Genomic DNA, 13,475 nt, shown 5'->3' with positions numbered 1-13,475 from the left:
GAACAAAAATAATTGGCTGCACACCATGCACTGTAAGCGCGTATCGCCCACCTTGGTGGAACCTGCTGCGCTGACCGACCATCGAGAAATTCTGTAGACGGAGAAAGGTCAAGCTATCACACCTGACAAATCTGCGGAAGTCTTCCCGGACCACATGAGTCCTTGAGCATCGCGATACCATTTGAGACCGAGAAAAAATCTGCAGTGTTGAACGAGACTGGTTGAGCTACCGCCCTGGGTTTGTGAAATGAAGAGCCAATGTGGCAAGGGGGGGGGATCAGCCGTGCATTAGTGAAGGGACACCCGTCTTGGCCGGTGGTGAAGAAATCAATGGCTAACCAGAGAGAAGAGCTCCAACGATTGTTTTCAACAGGTTCTTGGAAGGATCGATCATTGCTGTTATTGAAATGAATAACAAAAGAATCATTTGTGCTGTAGGGTTTGTTGTTGCCCTGGTGATTTTGGCAATAACCACTTGGTTTGTTGAAAAAGTGGTTCCTGCTCAACAGCTTTTTGTTGCAGCTACTCCAGCTCCGCTGGAGCATCACTACTATACCCTTCTCTATCATGAGCAGAAGCATCGACAATCCTACCTGAATAACACATTGATCCAGATTTTGCATCATACACACAATGCTACGAATACCACCAATTGTTGGGTGTGTGGGATGATACCTGCACACCAAAAGAAAGGAGGATCACCTTTTATTCCTCTACCGTTTTCCCAAAATTGTTCATGTCAAGCTTGGTATGCCCTTTTGTTTGCCTTCGGAAAGCCCTCAGTAGGTGGAATCATTTTTCGGTTGAACATAGAATGCTACAAAGATGAAGAAGGTTATCCTCAAGCTAAAGGGATTAAATGGGAATGGGAAGAGTACCAACCGGACAATATTTCGACACCATATGTCTTCACAAATGTGAGGACTATCAAAAAAAAATGGACTCTTTGTGATATCTGTAACAAGAGCTAAAGCAGATTTATGTATTGGCAGTGTTGGGAGAATTCCTGTAGGACGAAGTGAATGTATTTCTACATTAAATATTGAAGGTTTGAACAACATTAGTTTTACATCGTCGCACAACACCTACTTTGTGTGTGGTAATAAAGGGTATTATCAATTACCAGTTGGGTGGTCAGGGGTATGTGACATATCATTTTTGTTACCCCCTGTGTTTTTAGCACCTGCATCATATCACCTTGACCTAAAGTTGTACAATGATATTTCTAAGAATAGATACAAACAAACAATAAGTACAGATGAGGTCGACCAGAAAGATACCACTTTGCAACAATATGTCGATTTCAATTTGGGTTTGTTTGTGGGTGCTGCATTGAATAGCAGAAAAATCAGACGATTGACTCTTGTTGTGGAAGCAGTCACCAATCAGACAGCCATGGCACTTGGGAACATTACAGAAGAACTTCAAATTGCAAGAATTGTAGCACTCCAAAATAGGATGGTATTAGACGTGATTTTGGCTGATCGAGGAGGTGCATGTTGCATCATCAGTAGCAGTTGCTGCGTCTTCATACCTGATCACTCACCTCTAGTTTATGATGCAATCTCTAAACTGCATAACATTGCTGCAGACATTCATTCATTCATAAATCTTTATTTCGGTAGTTTGTTACCATAAAAGATAAGTATGCAATTCATAAATTGTTAAAAATATAAAACAGTAAAAACATAGAAAATACATCAGAGTCCACATGACAGATTCATTAAAGGAGGGAGTCACGTTCCTACTACAGTAAGAATCAGTGTCCAGCCTTAAGACACTGACTTCTCAGAACCCACATTGCTCCTAGGAATTTGGCCACTGCAAAGACAATCTGGTCCGACAAGTCTGTTTTCAACACTCTAAACGCGGCCAGGCACTCTGCAAACCCCAGATTCCTGCATGCAGGGACAATCCATTTCTTGCGGGACGCGCGATATGCCGGGCAGAAAAAAATTATATGCAGCTCAGATTCATTGGCCACTCTGCAAGCCGGACATATACTAACTGCTGGTTCACTCCACTTGCTGGTTAGAACTCGGAGTGGAAGGGTCCCATGTCTCCATTGCAAATAGAGTTTCCTGAGTAAGGCAGGATATAGGTTGTCCAAAGCTGGTTCAAAACTGTAAGTGTCCTTGATGCGCAAAAAAGACTCCGTGAGTGTTCCAAGGTTTTGCCGACGACAGAGTGCCGCTAGTTTGCTGTCATAGTAAACCTTTGCCAGTCTCTTTTTGGGAATTAATGGACAAGCGGATGAGGGCTCAGACCAGAGTGTCGATAGGCCTAAACCCTCCAGCTCAGTTTTGATAAATTTAAGCCATTTAATTTTGCCCTGCATTAGGCATGGCTAGCACCTCCTGACGCCCTTTCTATAGGTAATCAGTTCTGGGACTGCCCACAGCCTACGCCAATACATCAGGGGTCGCAGTGCCAATTCTTCAGCAAGAGGTCGCAGCCCTATATCTAACCTTAATAGAACAAGGGGCGTGCTGGGCGGAAGTGCTACCATCCGCCTAATAAACTTATTCTCCTCTCTGACCAGGTCTGGAGAGGATACATGACCCCAAAGCTCACAGCCATACATGGCAGCACCCCTTGCCTGTGCCCTGTAGATCTGGAGGGGTGGGCCAATGGGTTTAATGGATGATCTGTTTTTTCCCATAAGCTTTAGGACCCCCCCCCGTGTGCTGGACCAATTTGAGTAGTGCTTTCTCTTGGTGTGTGCACCAGGTCATATTCTCATTTAACATGACACCAAGGTACTCAAAAGTTCGCACCCTTTCAAGTCTACTTTGCCCTATGGTGGGGCTAGGTCGTAGTTTTGGTGGGGGATTAAAAACCATAAATTTGGTCTTTAGGGTGTTGATTTCTAAACCGTGTTCCCCACAAAAATCCACGCATCCATTCAAGACACGCTGAATCTCCATTGGGGTCTTTGAAAGCAGCAGGGTGTCATCAGCGAACATAATCGCCGGCACCCTGCTGCCTGCCAACTTCGGAGCATCAGAGTTGGTGACCCCATCCAGGTGGGTGATTACCCCATTGACGTAGAGGCAGAACAGGGTCGGTGCAAGCACACAGCCCTGCCTTACCCCCCTGTCAACGGGGAACCGGTTTGACAACGCCCCCTCCTTGCCACACCTCACCTGAGCAAAGTTGGCAGTGTGGAGACGAATAATCATCTCCAGCAAGCCCTTAGGGACCCCCAGTTTGGCCATCACCTCCCAGAGTTTTCTGCGGGGAACCAGGTCGAAGGCCGCCCTCAGGTCCATGAATACAGTGTAGAGGCTGCCACCCTCCAGCTGTACCGTTTTCCAAAAAATTAGGGCGAGCCGAAAGACCTGGTCTATGTTGGAGACCTTGCTTCTGAACCCCGCCTGGAATGGACTCAGAATGTTGTATTCCAACATCCATTCCGACAGACGATCCAGAAGTAGCCTGGTGAAGAGCTTCTGGGAAACATCTATCAGGCTTATTGGCCTGTAGTTGGCTGGGAGCAGAGGTGAGCCCTTCTTAGAAATAGGGACTATCTCTGCCCCCAGCCAAGTTGGGGGGATCTTCATGCCGTTCAGGATTGCATTGAACAGCAGCCTCAGATACGGGGCCCAGATCTTAACTTCGTGCCTGTAAAGGTCCCCTGGGAGCTTGTCTAGGCCTGGCGCCTTACCAGCAGCGAGGCCCAGGATTGCCGTAGTGAGTTCGTCCAGAGTGAACCCTTCCATCGGGGATATGATTTCATTGGGTTGGGGCATTGCAGGTTCCAGTAAGTTCCCCAGTTGATCCTGATCGGGCGCACTATACAAATTTTCAAAATGGTCCTCCCACAGAGCGGATGCAATATTTGCGTCTACTGCCGCTATGGGTTCAGCCAAACCGTGCTTGACGATCTGCCAACATTTTTGGGCATCTCGAAGTGCAAGGGCAGCCGACATTTTGGACCAATTGTGCTGGTCCCATTCTATTTTAGCATTGCGGAGGGTAGACTTATAGACCAACCGCTTTTCCCTAATCTTGCTAGGGGTGTCCCGCTTTTTGAGGGATTCCAGTAAATCAGACTTTGCTCTCCTGCATGAAGCACTGAACCATGAGGCTCTTCTCCCCTTGGCCCTTTTCATCCTGGCCACAGGGTTCAGTACTTCTGCCAGGTTGGAACAGAGCTCGGAGTGAATATCCCCAAGAGTGGTAAGCTTCTCGGGGGTGGGTGACTGTGGGATGAGGTCCACAACTTTTTCTAGGGCAGGGACCACAGCTGCATATAGCCTCTGGATGCTTTGGGGGTTCTCCACTAGTCTAGGCCATCTAATTCTACGTCTGTTGCTAGATGCAACTAAAGCAACAGGGAGTACTGTATTTCCCTCTGTGATAGCCATGGGCATTCCCTGAACAGCGAACCTCAGTGACAATACATTGTGGTCACTGTCAGTCCTTGTGACTACAGTGAAGTCCCTCACTTTGGCCCAGTCCTTCGTTGAAACCAGGATATAATCAATCCGTGACTCATGCCCTGGTCTATTGAAGGTTGGCTGGGGTGGGATATCTCCCTTGAGCCGCCCGTTACAGGCCCTCAGTGAGTGGGATAAAGTAAAAGATGTTATTTGGGTGGCTAGTGGTGACCATGATTTAACTGGTGGTCCCGGCAAGGTGGGTATCTCCCAGAGATCATCCTCTTTGCTTGTTACCCCTTCCAAATGATCCGGAAGGGACTCGTACTGGATGTTAAAGTCCCCCCCAACTATAAGTGATGGACAGAGGGTGGCAGAGTCAAGGAACAAGGCTAGGTCTTCAATTGTCCCCGAAGTGCCCGTTATCCCAACCGGTCTAGAGTATACATTTATTAGTGCTATACTCATACCAGAAGCCCACTCCAGAACAACACATTGAAAGTCCAGTGAATTGGTTTCAATGTTTCTCGCCCTGCATCCAAGGTGGGAACCCACCCAGATCAACAAGCCACCAGACGGTCGGCCCTTCCCACCCCATTTTGCCGCAATCTCAAAGGAAGCATACCCTGTGCTGGACTGGTGTTCTCTGGCCCACGTTTCCTGGAACAGACATATGTCATATTCCTCTATGAATTCCACCCACTCTGGTGAATCTAATTTATTGGCCAACCCGGCAACATTCCAGGAAAGTATTGAAACTGTGCTGGGAGCCCCTGCCTTATCGGTAGTGTTAAAACCCAAGGAACACCTGCTTGTCCTACACTGGCTGTACTTGGGGCAGGACAGTCCCTCTGTTGTCAACGAACATGTTACATGCAGAGCCTCTAGGAGGGGGTTATCCTTATTATTTTGGCCAGCTGGGCCTAAATTGGTTGTTTCATCTTTTGTGAGCTCAGTGAGTTTACCCCCCGCGCAATGTTCAACGACCTCCCCCTCATTGTGCCTATTCTCACCCATGGTTTGGTTACTGTCTCCGTGAAGATGTTGTGATGGTAGTGAAGCAGGACACAGCCGAGAATAAAACGAGGAACTGTGAGGGTCTGCCAGGGACGGTGTAAGGGTGAGCCTGTGTGATGGGGATGGGGTAGAGCACGGTGAGGGATAGCACAAAGAACAATGTAAATTTGGTAAAGCCGGTGTATCGGTGGCCCTGTGGGAAAGTCAATCCACATCCTCTAGACATCCAAATCTGTTGCGGGTAGGTACCCCATTCCACCTGCCGTGTGTGTCTTGCCAGTAATTGGGTAGCCCACCCTGTGCACAATTTCTCCAAGTAATCCTATTCCAGTTTCCCCCCGTATTGTATTGAGGACGTGGAGGATAAAAATAAGTTAGTGGTCTAGTTGCTATGGGCGAATTTGCTTTGTGGTTGCTCCATGAATGAATAAGGTGTGCAGTATTGGGGTCCTCGAAAGGAACAATAACACAATCACCTGTAATAGCCTTGTGCGAGGTGCCTATCCAGGGGACCCGTCGCACCATAAGAATTTTGCTTCTTAGGTGATTGGGTAATGGCCTATTTGCATTGAGCCAATGGAACTACCTTATTTTTTAATGATCCAAAGTCTTCCTGCTGTTGGAATGAGATTTCGGGGACCCCCGTGAGCACATCTACATACGGCCTTACGTCTAGGGGAAGATCAACGTAACTCCTATAGTGGTTTTTAGAGGGTTTTTGTCTCTGTGGGGTAAAGTGATGATTGTTACGATCTTTCGCCCTCGGGACTGGCATAACTTTCGGAGCTGGTGCTTGTTGAGCCGGCAGCTCATTAGCGCTTTCCACTCCTCTAATGGCGGAAGTTCGTGTAGTGACCTTGTGCCGTGGTTTCGGAATGGGTTTGGCCACCTGAGCTACTGGTGGAGTAGCAGCAGATATTGATGGAGATTGAGTTGCAACTGGTGGGCTGGTTGGTTTGTTGACAGGTACGGTCAGGGTGGCTAGATTTAGAATACTTTTTTCTGTCTCGAGGAGCTGGGTTTCTATTCGAGCGAGTCTAACTTCCAGGGGAGTTAGAAGAAGTTTTTTTAGCGTTTCCCACAAAATCGTTAGAAATTCCACATCCTTTCCTTCTATCGTACAGAGTGGTACCCCGCCATTCTCACTTTCAATTACAAGGTTCTCATGTTCCCCTACCGATACTGCTAGACTATGTTCTAGTACTGGTGGGCAACTATTTACCATAGGAATGAGTGAGTAGGATGGCTGGGCTGGTACTTGGGAGGGTAGCTGAGCCTTTGCAATTTTAGCCTTTTTCCTGGAGTAAGCAGTGGTATTATTGCGCTTTCGTTTATGAATGGAACCCTTTAGGGGGGTAGGGGAAATCATCCCACTCATAGCCTTGCGCCTAACGGTCGGTAGCGTCTCAGGGGGAGCCCCTTCATCCCCTACCGCCCCACCCAGTGATGGACTAAGGATGGGGGGGATGCACATGGAGACTCCACCTTCGATGCTGGGACTAGAAGGGGTACGACTGGTAGATGGTGGATCACTGCCTGCGTCAAAATAGGTTTATATAGAAAAACAATGGTTCCTATGGCATACGATTTTGTATCACTTAATATTTATAACAGGCTCAATGGCAATGGAAACATTGGAAGGAGGGTGGCAAAAGAAAGAGAGACGCACACCTGTACCATGAAGGACATTTCCTTATATTTAAGAATTTGATCATGAAAAATACATGTAGATAACTTGCGACATACAAATATTACACAAAGTGCAGTGTATCCCAAGTGAATAATAAGCGAACCAAGAAAGTGTATAAAAAAGTGAACTATACAGGTTTCAGCTGTGAATATTTACAAAAAACAGGAAACTAGACTCTAAACCAATTATATCAACAAATGATTAGCCAGCTGCTATAAAATTATAGAAACTGTGTTGGTCTGATTTGTTTCCTGCGTCAAAATAGGAGCTGGACCCATTGGGCGGTCCAGTGTTTTGGCTAGTGCAAAGTGACCTAAGGAGGATTTTTTGGCCATGGCCAGCTCCTGAGATAGCCTTCTGGCTGCGTCAAGTTCGGTAGAGACCCTTTGTTCGTCAGCCCGCATGCCCTCCCCTCCGCTGACTACATCCTCCTGGGGGACCTCAACTTCCACCTGGAGAACAACAACGACCGCAACACCATCACCCTGCTCGACAACCTCGCCAACCTCGGACTCAAGCAGCTGGTGTCCGCCCCCACCCACCTCGCCGGACACACTCTCGACGCCGTCTTCTCATCCAGCAAAGACTTCGCCTTCAGCCATGCCACTACACTCCACTGGACGGACCACAGCTGCATCCACTTCAACTTCACAAGAACGACGATCCACCACCACCAGCAACAGGTTGCTCGAAGAAGCTGGAACAAGATCACAGCCGACCAGCTCGCCGCTTCCCTGAGCCAGCACCCTCCCGCCAGCTCAGCGAACCCCAGCCAGGCCGCCGACAACCTCACGAAGTGGATCAGCAACTGCGCGGACGAACTCGCCCCACTGAGGACCCCGCCCAGCAGACCCGGCAGCAAGAAGGCCCCTTGGTTCACAGACGAACTCAAGAGCTCCAAGAAGAACTGCCGAGCCCTCGAGAAAGCCTGGAGAAGAGAACCAACACCGGACAACATGACCACCCTCAAGCTTGCCACCCGGAAGCACCACCAACTGATCCGCGCCACCAAGAAAACCGCGTTCAAGGACTGGCTGGACAACAACACACACAACTGCAAGGAACTCTTCAACATCGTGAAAGAGCTCTCCAACCCCAACGCCGGAAACAACAACATCACCCCATTGCAAGACCTCTGCAACTCCCTCGCCTCCTACTTCCACAACAAGATCGTGGACATACACAACAGCTTCAGCACTCAACCGACGCACGCCACGACCGAACCACCGCCCCCCACCACCACCCTCCGCGCCTGGACTCCGATCAGCACCGAAGACACCGTCCGCATGATGAACTCCATCCACTCCGGATCTCCGACCGACCCCTGCCCTCACCACCTCTTCAACAAGGCCGACGCTGTCATCGCACCCCACCTGCGGGACATCATCAACACCTCCTTCGACACCGCCACCTTCCCGGAGAGCTGGAAGCACGCCGAACTCAGCGCTCTACTAAAGAAACCAACAGCGGACCCCACCGAACTCAAGAATTACCGCCCCATCTCGCTCCTCCCGTTTCCAGCCAAAGTCATCGAGAAGACCGTCAACAAACAGCTGGCCGCCTTCCTCGAGACGAATGGATCCCTTGACCCCTCACAGTCTGGCTTCCGAGCCAACCACAGCACAGAGACCGCCCTCATCGCTGCCACCGATGACATCCGAGCCCTGATGGACAACGGAGAAACAGCGGCCCTCATCCTCCTAGACCTCTCCGCGGCATTCGACACTGTCTGCCACCGCACCCTAGTGCAGCTCCTCAGCAACGTCGGAATCCGGGAGAAGGCACTGGAATGGATCATCTCCTTCCTCGACGGAAGAACACAGAGAGTCCGTCTACCACCGTACAAGTCAGAGGCCACTGAAGTCATCTGCGGCGTCCCTCAAGGATCCTCGCTGAGCCCCACCCTCTTCAACGTCTACATGAGCCCCCTCGCGGCCATCGCACGCCAACACAACCTCAACATCATCTCCTACGCTGATGACACCCAGCTGATCCTCTCCCTGACCAACGACCCTGCCGCCGCCAGAGCCAACCTTCACGAAGGGATGAAAGACGTAGCCGAGTGGATGACGACCAGCCGCCTGAAACTGAACTCAGACAAGACGGAAGTCCTCATCCTGGGATTCTTGCCCTCCGCCTGGGACGACTCCTGGTGGCCCCCCGCCCTGGGCACCGCACCCAAACCGAAAGACCACGCACGCAACCTGGGCTTCATCCTGGACTCCTCCCTCTCCATGACCAGACAAGTCAACGCCGTCTCCTCGTCGTGCTTCAACATCCTGCGCATGCTACGGAAGATCTTCCGGTGGATCCCCACCGAGACCAGGAAGACGGTCACCCAGGCCCTCGTCACCAGCCGACTGGACTACGGCAACGCCCTCTACGCCGGAACCACCGCCAAGCTCCAGAAGAGACTCCAGCGGATCCAGAACACCTCAGCCAGACTCATCCTCGACATCCCACGACACAGCCACATCTCCGGACATCTGAGAGACCTGCATTGGCTCCCCGTCAACAAAAGAATCACCTTCCGGCTCCTCACCCACGCACACAAAGCCCTATATGATCAAGGCCCGAGCTACCTCAACAACTGCATCAACTTCTACGCTCCCAAACGCCATCTCCGATCAACCAGTCACGCCCTCGCCGCCGTCCCCCGCATCCGAAGAACGGCAACAGGAGGAAGGTCCTTCTCCTACCTGGCCGCCAAGACCTGGAACTCCCTCCCGACTGACCTGCGCCTGACCAAAGACCACCTCTCCTTCAGGAAGAAGCTCAAGACCTGGCTGTTCGAGCAGTAGCAGCACCCCCCCTCCCCCAAGGGCCTTGAGACCCTCCGGGTAAGTAGTGCGCTCTATAAATGCCCTTGATTGATTGATTGATTATGTTGCATTTTAGTGATCTCTAGGTCTATGGCAGTATTAGTTCTGGTGATGAAATCGTCGAGTGTTCCATTTTTCAACTTCCCTTTGGCTGCCCTGCTTCTGTACTCACGTGTAGACATTACACCTGATCTTCAGTGAGCACAGCTAACAGGTGAGTTTGCGATACCGAGAATGGAGCCAAGGGGTATAGCCCGGACTGGACTCGAACAACCTCAAACGGCCCGCTCTTTGCCCGGTCTTCGCCCGTGCTTCCGTCCGCGCGCGTCCCGCGTTTGTGTTCGGAAGCGGGGCTAAATAGGAGGAGGAGGGGGGCGGGAAGAGGCACCAGGTGCGCGCGATGACCAGGCGCAAGCACCTCTGGGCCTCGCAGTCCCGCTGGCTGGTTATGCGTCCCTCTCCCTCAGCGACAGCGCGAAACCCAGGGATGAAGCACAGGGGCTCAGAGTTCAACAAACAAATCCAACGATCAGGGCTGTGTCCAGGTGATCCCAGCGAGTTCTGTGCAGGAAACGACTGCGAGCGGCTCCCGCTGAGCGGGGGCCGCGAGTCGTATTAGAGGCCTTCAGGGAGGAGAGGGCGGGAAGAGGCACCAGGTGCGCGCGATGACCAGGCGCAAGCACCTCTGGGCCTCGCAGTCCCGCTCCCGCTGGCTGGTTATGCGTCCCTCTCCCTCAGCGACAGCGCGAAACCCAGGGATGGAGCAGACGGGTTCAGAGTTCAACAAACAAATCCAATGATCAGGGCTGTGTCCAGGTGATCCCAGCGAGTTCTGTGCAGGAAACGACTGCGAGCAGCTCCCGCATAGCGGGGGCCGCGAGTCGTATTAGAGGCCTTCAGGGAGGAGGGGGCGGGAAGAGGCACCAGGTGCGCGCGATGACCAGGCGCAAGCACCTCTGGGCCTCGCAGTCCCGCTCCCGCCGGCTGGTTATGCGTCCCTCTCCCTCAGCGACAGGGCGAAACCCAGGGATGGAGCACACGGGCTCAGAGTTCAACAAACAAATCCAACGATCAGGGCTGTGTCCAGGTGATCCCAGCGAGTTCTGTGCAGGAAACGACTGCGAGCGGCACCCCCAAAGAATGGTACATGGACATTTTCGAACTGGATATGGACACTCTTTGTTACTTGGGGCTGATATCTACTTACTATTCTATGTATACTATTGGTAATACTATTTACATGCTGTACTTGTATACAATGCGGTTCTATGCTTTGCTCTATGTGAATCACTGCTTGTACATCTGCCCAAAACAATATTACAAAAGAACAACAAATGCTAAACTATGAGATTACTGAGATGATGAACATCAATATACAGGTTGCAGATCTAGATTACCCTAGATAGACGAATGTCTTTAGCAAATGCTGAAAGGGTCGTCTTTTGTAATTTAGCAATGATTAGGTTAAGCATTAGCAGAAGACATCTTGTATTTAGAGACTATCTTGTCCATTTTACGGAATCCATTTTGTATTTCTGTCAGCCATATTGTTTGCCATGTGCTCTGTCCTACCTTCCTGTTAACTGCTCTTGAAATCTGCCTAGAGACAAGATATATTTATCCTCTTCTGCTTTGCACATGCCCAGTTCAGCTTACAGCTGTCTCCAACTTGTAACTGTCAAGATGTGTCCACCAGAATTAGCTTACTGTCAGCCCTTCCCACTTGTTGCTAGCACACTCTGTATGACCTTGAATGTATTTGAAACAAGCATTCTGTACCTTCTACCGCCTTCTTTTGAGCCCCTGTGTGGGTATAAAAGGACCAAGCTCCTTCCAGTCAGTGTGCTACCTCATACACTACCGAAGGGTGTTGTGTGAATGTAGTTCCACCTCATGAGGTTTAATAAACTCTGTCTTTTCTATTCCAGTTTCTATGCCAACTTCTTTTTATTGGTCTAAGGACTCTGAGCAGAGAAGGGCAAATCCCTTGGACTGGTAGGCCTGGCTGAGGCTTGCTACTACACTATTATCCCATATTGTATTGCCAGAGACAACTTAACTATGAACTACTTGGGATTTGTAACACCCATGCCTTTCTCCACGTTGGTTTATAATGTTAACCAGAGCCCTTTTTTATCCTTCAATTGCACATTTGCCTTCTCTATGCTCCTTTTTAACTTAGAATGTCTTAATCATGACTTTTGTGACTGTATCTTTTATGGTTTTTTATCAACCAAAATAAAGAGAATTCAATTGATTGAATAGTCAACTCGCAGCTTCAAGTGAAAGCTGACTTCTACCTCATAGCTCGTGTCTGCCTCCTTGAATTCTCCAGGTACCTAACGTATTCTAGCGTGAAGTGGGTTCTCTTCTTGATGATGAAGCTGACCAAGATAAAAGGGCTTAACCACTGACATACTATAGGATTCACAGGCATAGATCTAAGTTCTAGAACCAGTAAATTGCTTTGCATTTTCTGATGTGATTATTCCAATTGTACGATTATTCATTGTCTTAATACAAGCCTGGTTTAAGTGGGGCTGCCTTAGAAGTACCCTATTAACTGGGTTCGATAATTGCTTTTGATTTGGTAAAGTATTGTATTGGTTATCATTCAATTCTTAGAGCATCTATTGTTTGTTTGCCTCTGATGTGAGGGGATGTTGCAGCAAAACTATGAGGGAAATATAATTAAATAGCCTTGTTTTTGGTTAGACACATTTCATCACTGACTCCATTTTCAGCAGCTACAATGAATTATCATTCTTGGATGTTTGCGCGTGGAATGCAAATATAGATTGTAAATACCTGTATGATGTAACAATAGATTGTAAATACAGCTGCAATGTAGCAAACCTTATGAAGAATTTGGAATGCTAGTGTCTGTCCTGATGTAATTCCTTAAAACTGAAAGTACCAGGACAGAAAGTCGTCGACTACAGTAGTTGAAAATAGACAAAACTTGAGTTTCAATTGAAAACGATAATGCCTTGTTCGACTGTTAGCTCTGAGCATTTTGGTATTTGATATCATTAACCCGTATTTATGCCCCATCAGCAGCCTGTTTCCATGATACATTAGCTTGCTCCCCTTTGTTTCGTCCCAATCCCCACTGTTTACTTCAAACCACCTGTGAGAAAGGGTGAGTTCACAGGTGTAAATACCGGCCTTTCAGTAGCTGATTGTGTGATTGTGTGCATGCAGCCTTACCATCTACAGCAGGAAACAGCAGAGTGCCTATCACCAAGACTCCCACGACAGACAGCATCTTTCAAACCTAAAAAAACAAAGGACTAGCATGAGCAGACCGTCAAGCCATCCAGGAAGGCAATCCATCAGTTATTACTGTAAACATACGATGTTGCCCCCAACACCAGTGAATAGCTTTGAAAGCACTGTGATTTAATTAATTTGACCACACAATGTTAAAAGTAGGTATCATACATACAAGGACGGTGTACAAAAAAGGAATGTTCGAAAGCTCCAATTCTTATTTCCAAGTTATTTTATTAAATTCCAGTTAAAACAAATTCCTCAGCCTACGCGTTTCGTTCACAATGAACT

At 49.0% G+C, this 13,475-nt stretch overlaps 1 protein-coding gene across 1 annotated transcript in view; it reads right to left on the bottom strand.

The window, feature by feature from the left end:
* LOC147716850 (lectin-like) overlaps positions 1-13,475 on the bottom strand; it is a 301,532-nt gene that overhangs the window by 265,774 nt on the left and 22,283 nt on the right. The window contains exon 2 of the mRNA XM_086920443.1: positions 13,122-13,188. Within this exon, the coding sequence (XP_086776569.1) occupies positions 13,122-13,179 (58 nt within the window). The 5' untranslated portion in view covers positions 13,180-13,188. The remainder of the gene's footprint in view (positions 1-13,121; positions 13,189-13,475) is intronic.

The sequence above is a fragment of the Lissotriton vulgaris genome, chromosome 5, assembly GCF_964263255.1.
Source record: "Lissotriton vulgaris chromosome 5, aLisVul1.2, whole genome shotgun sequence".
Lineage (NCBI taxonomy): Eukaryota > Metazoa > Chordata > Amphibia > Caudata > Salamandridae > Lissotriton > Lissotriton vulgaris.
This window is presented reverse-complemented; position numbering and strand designations above follow the sequence as displayed.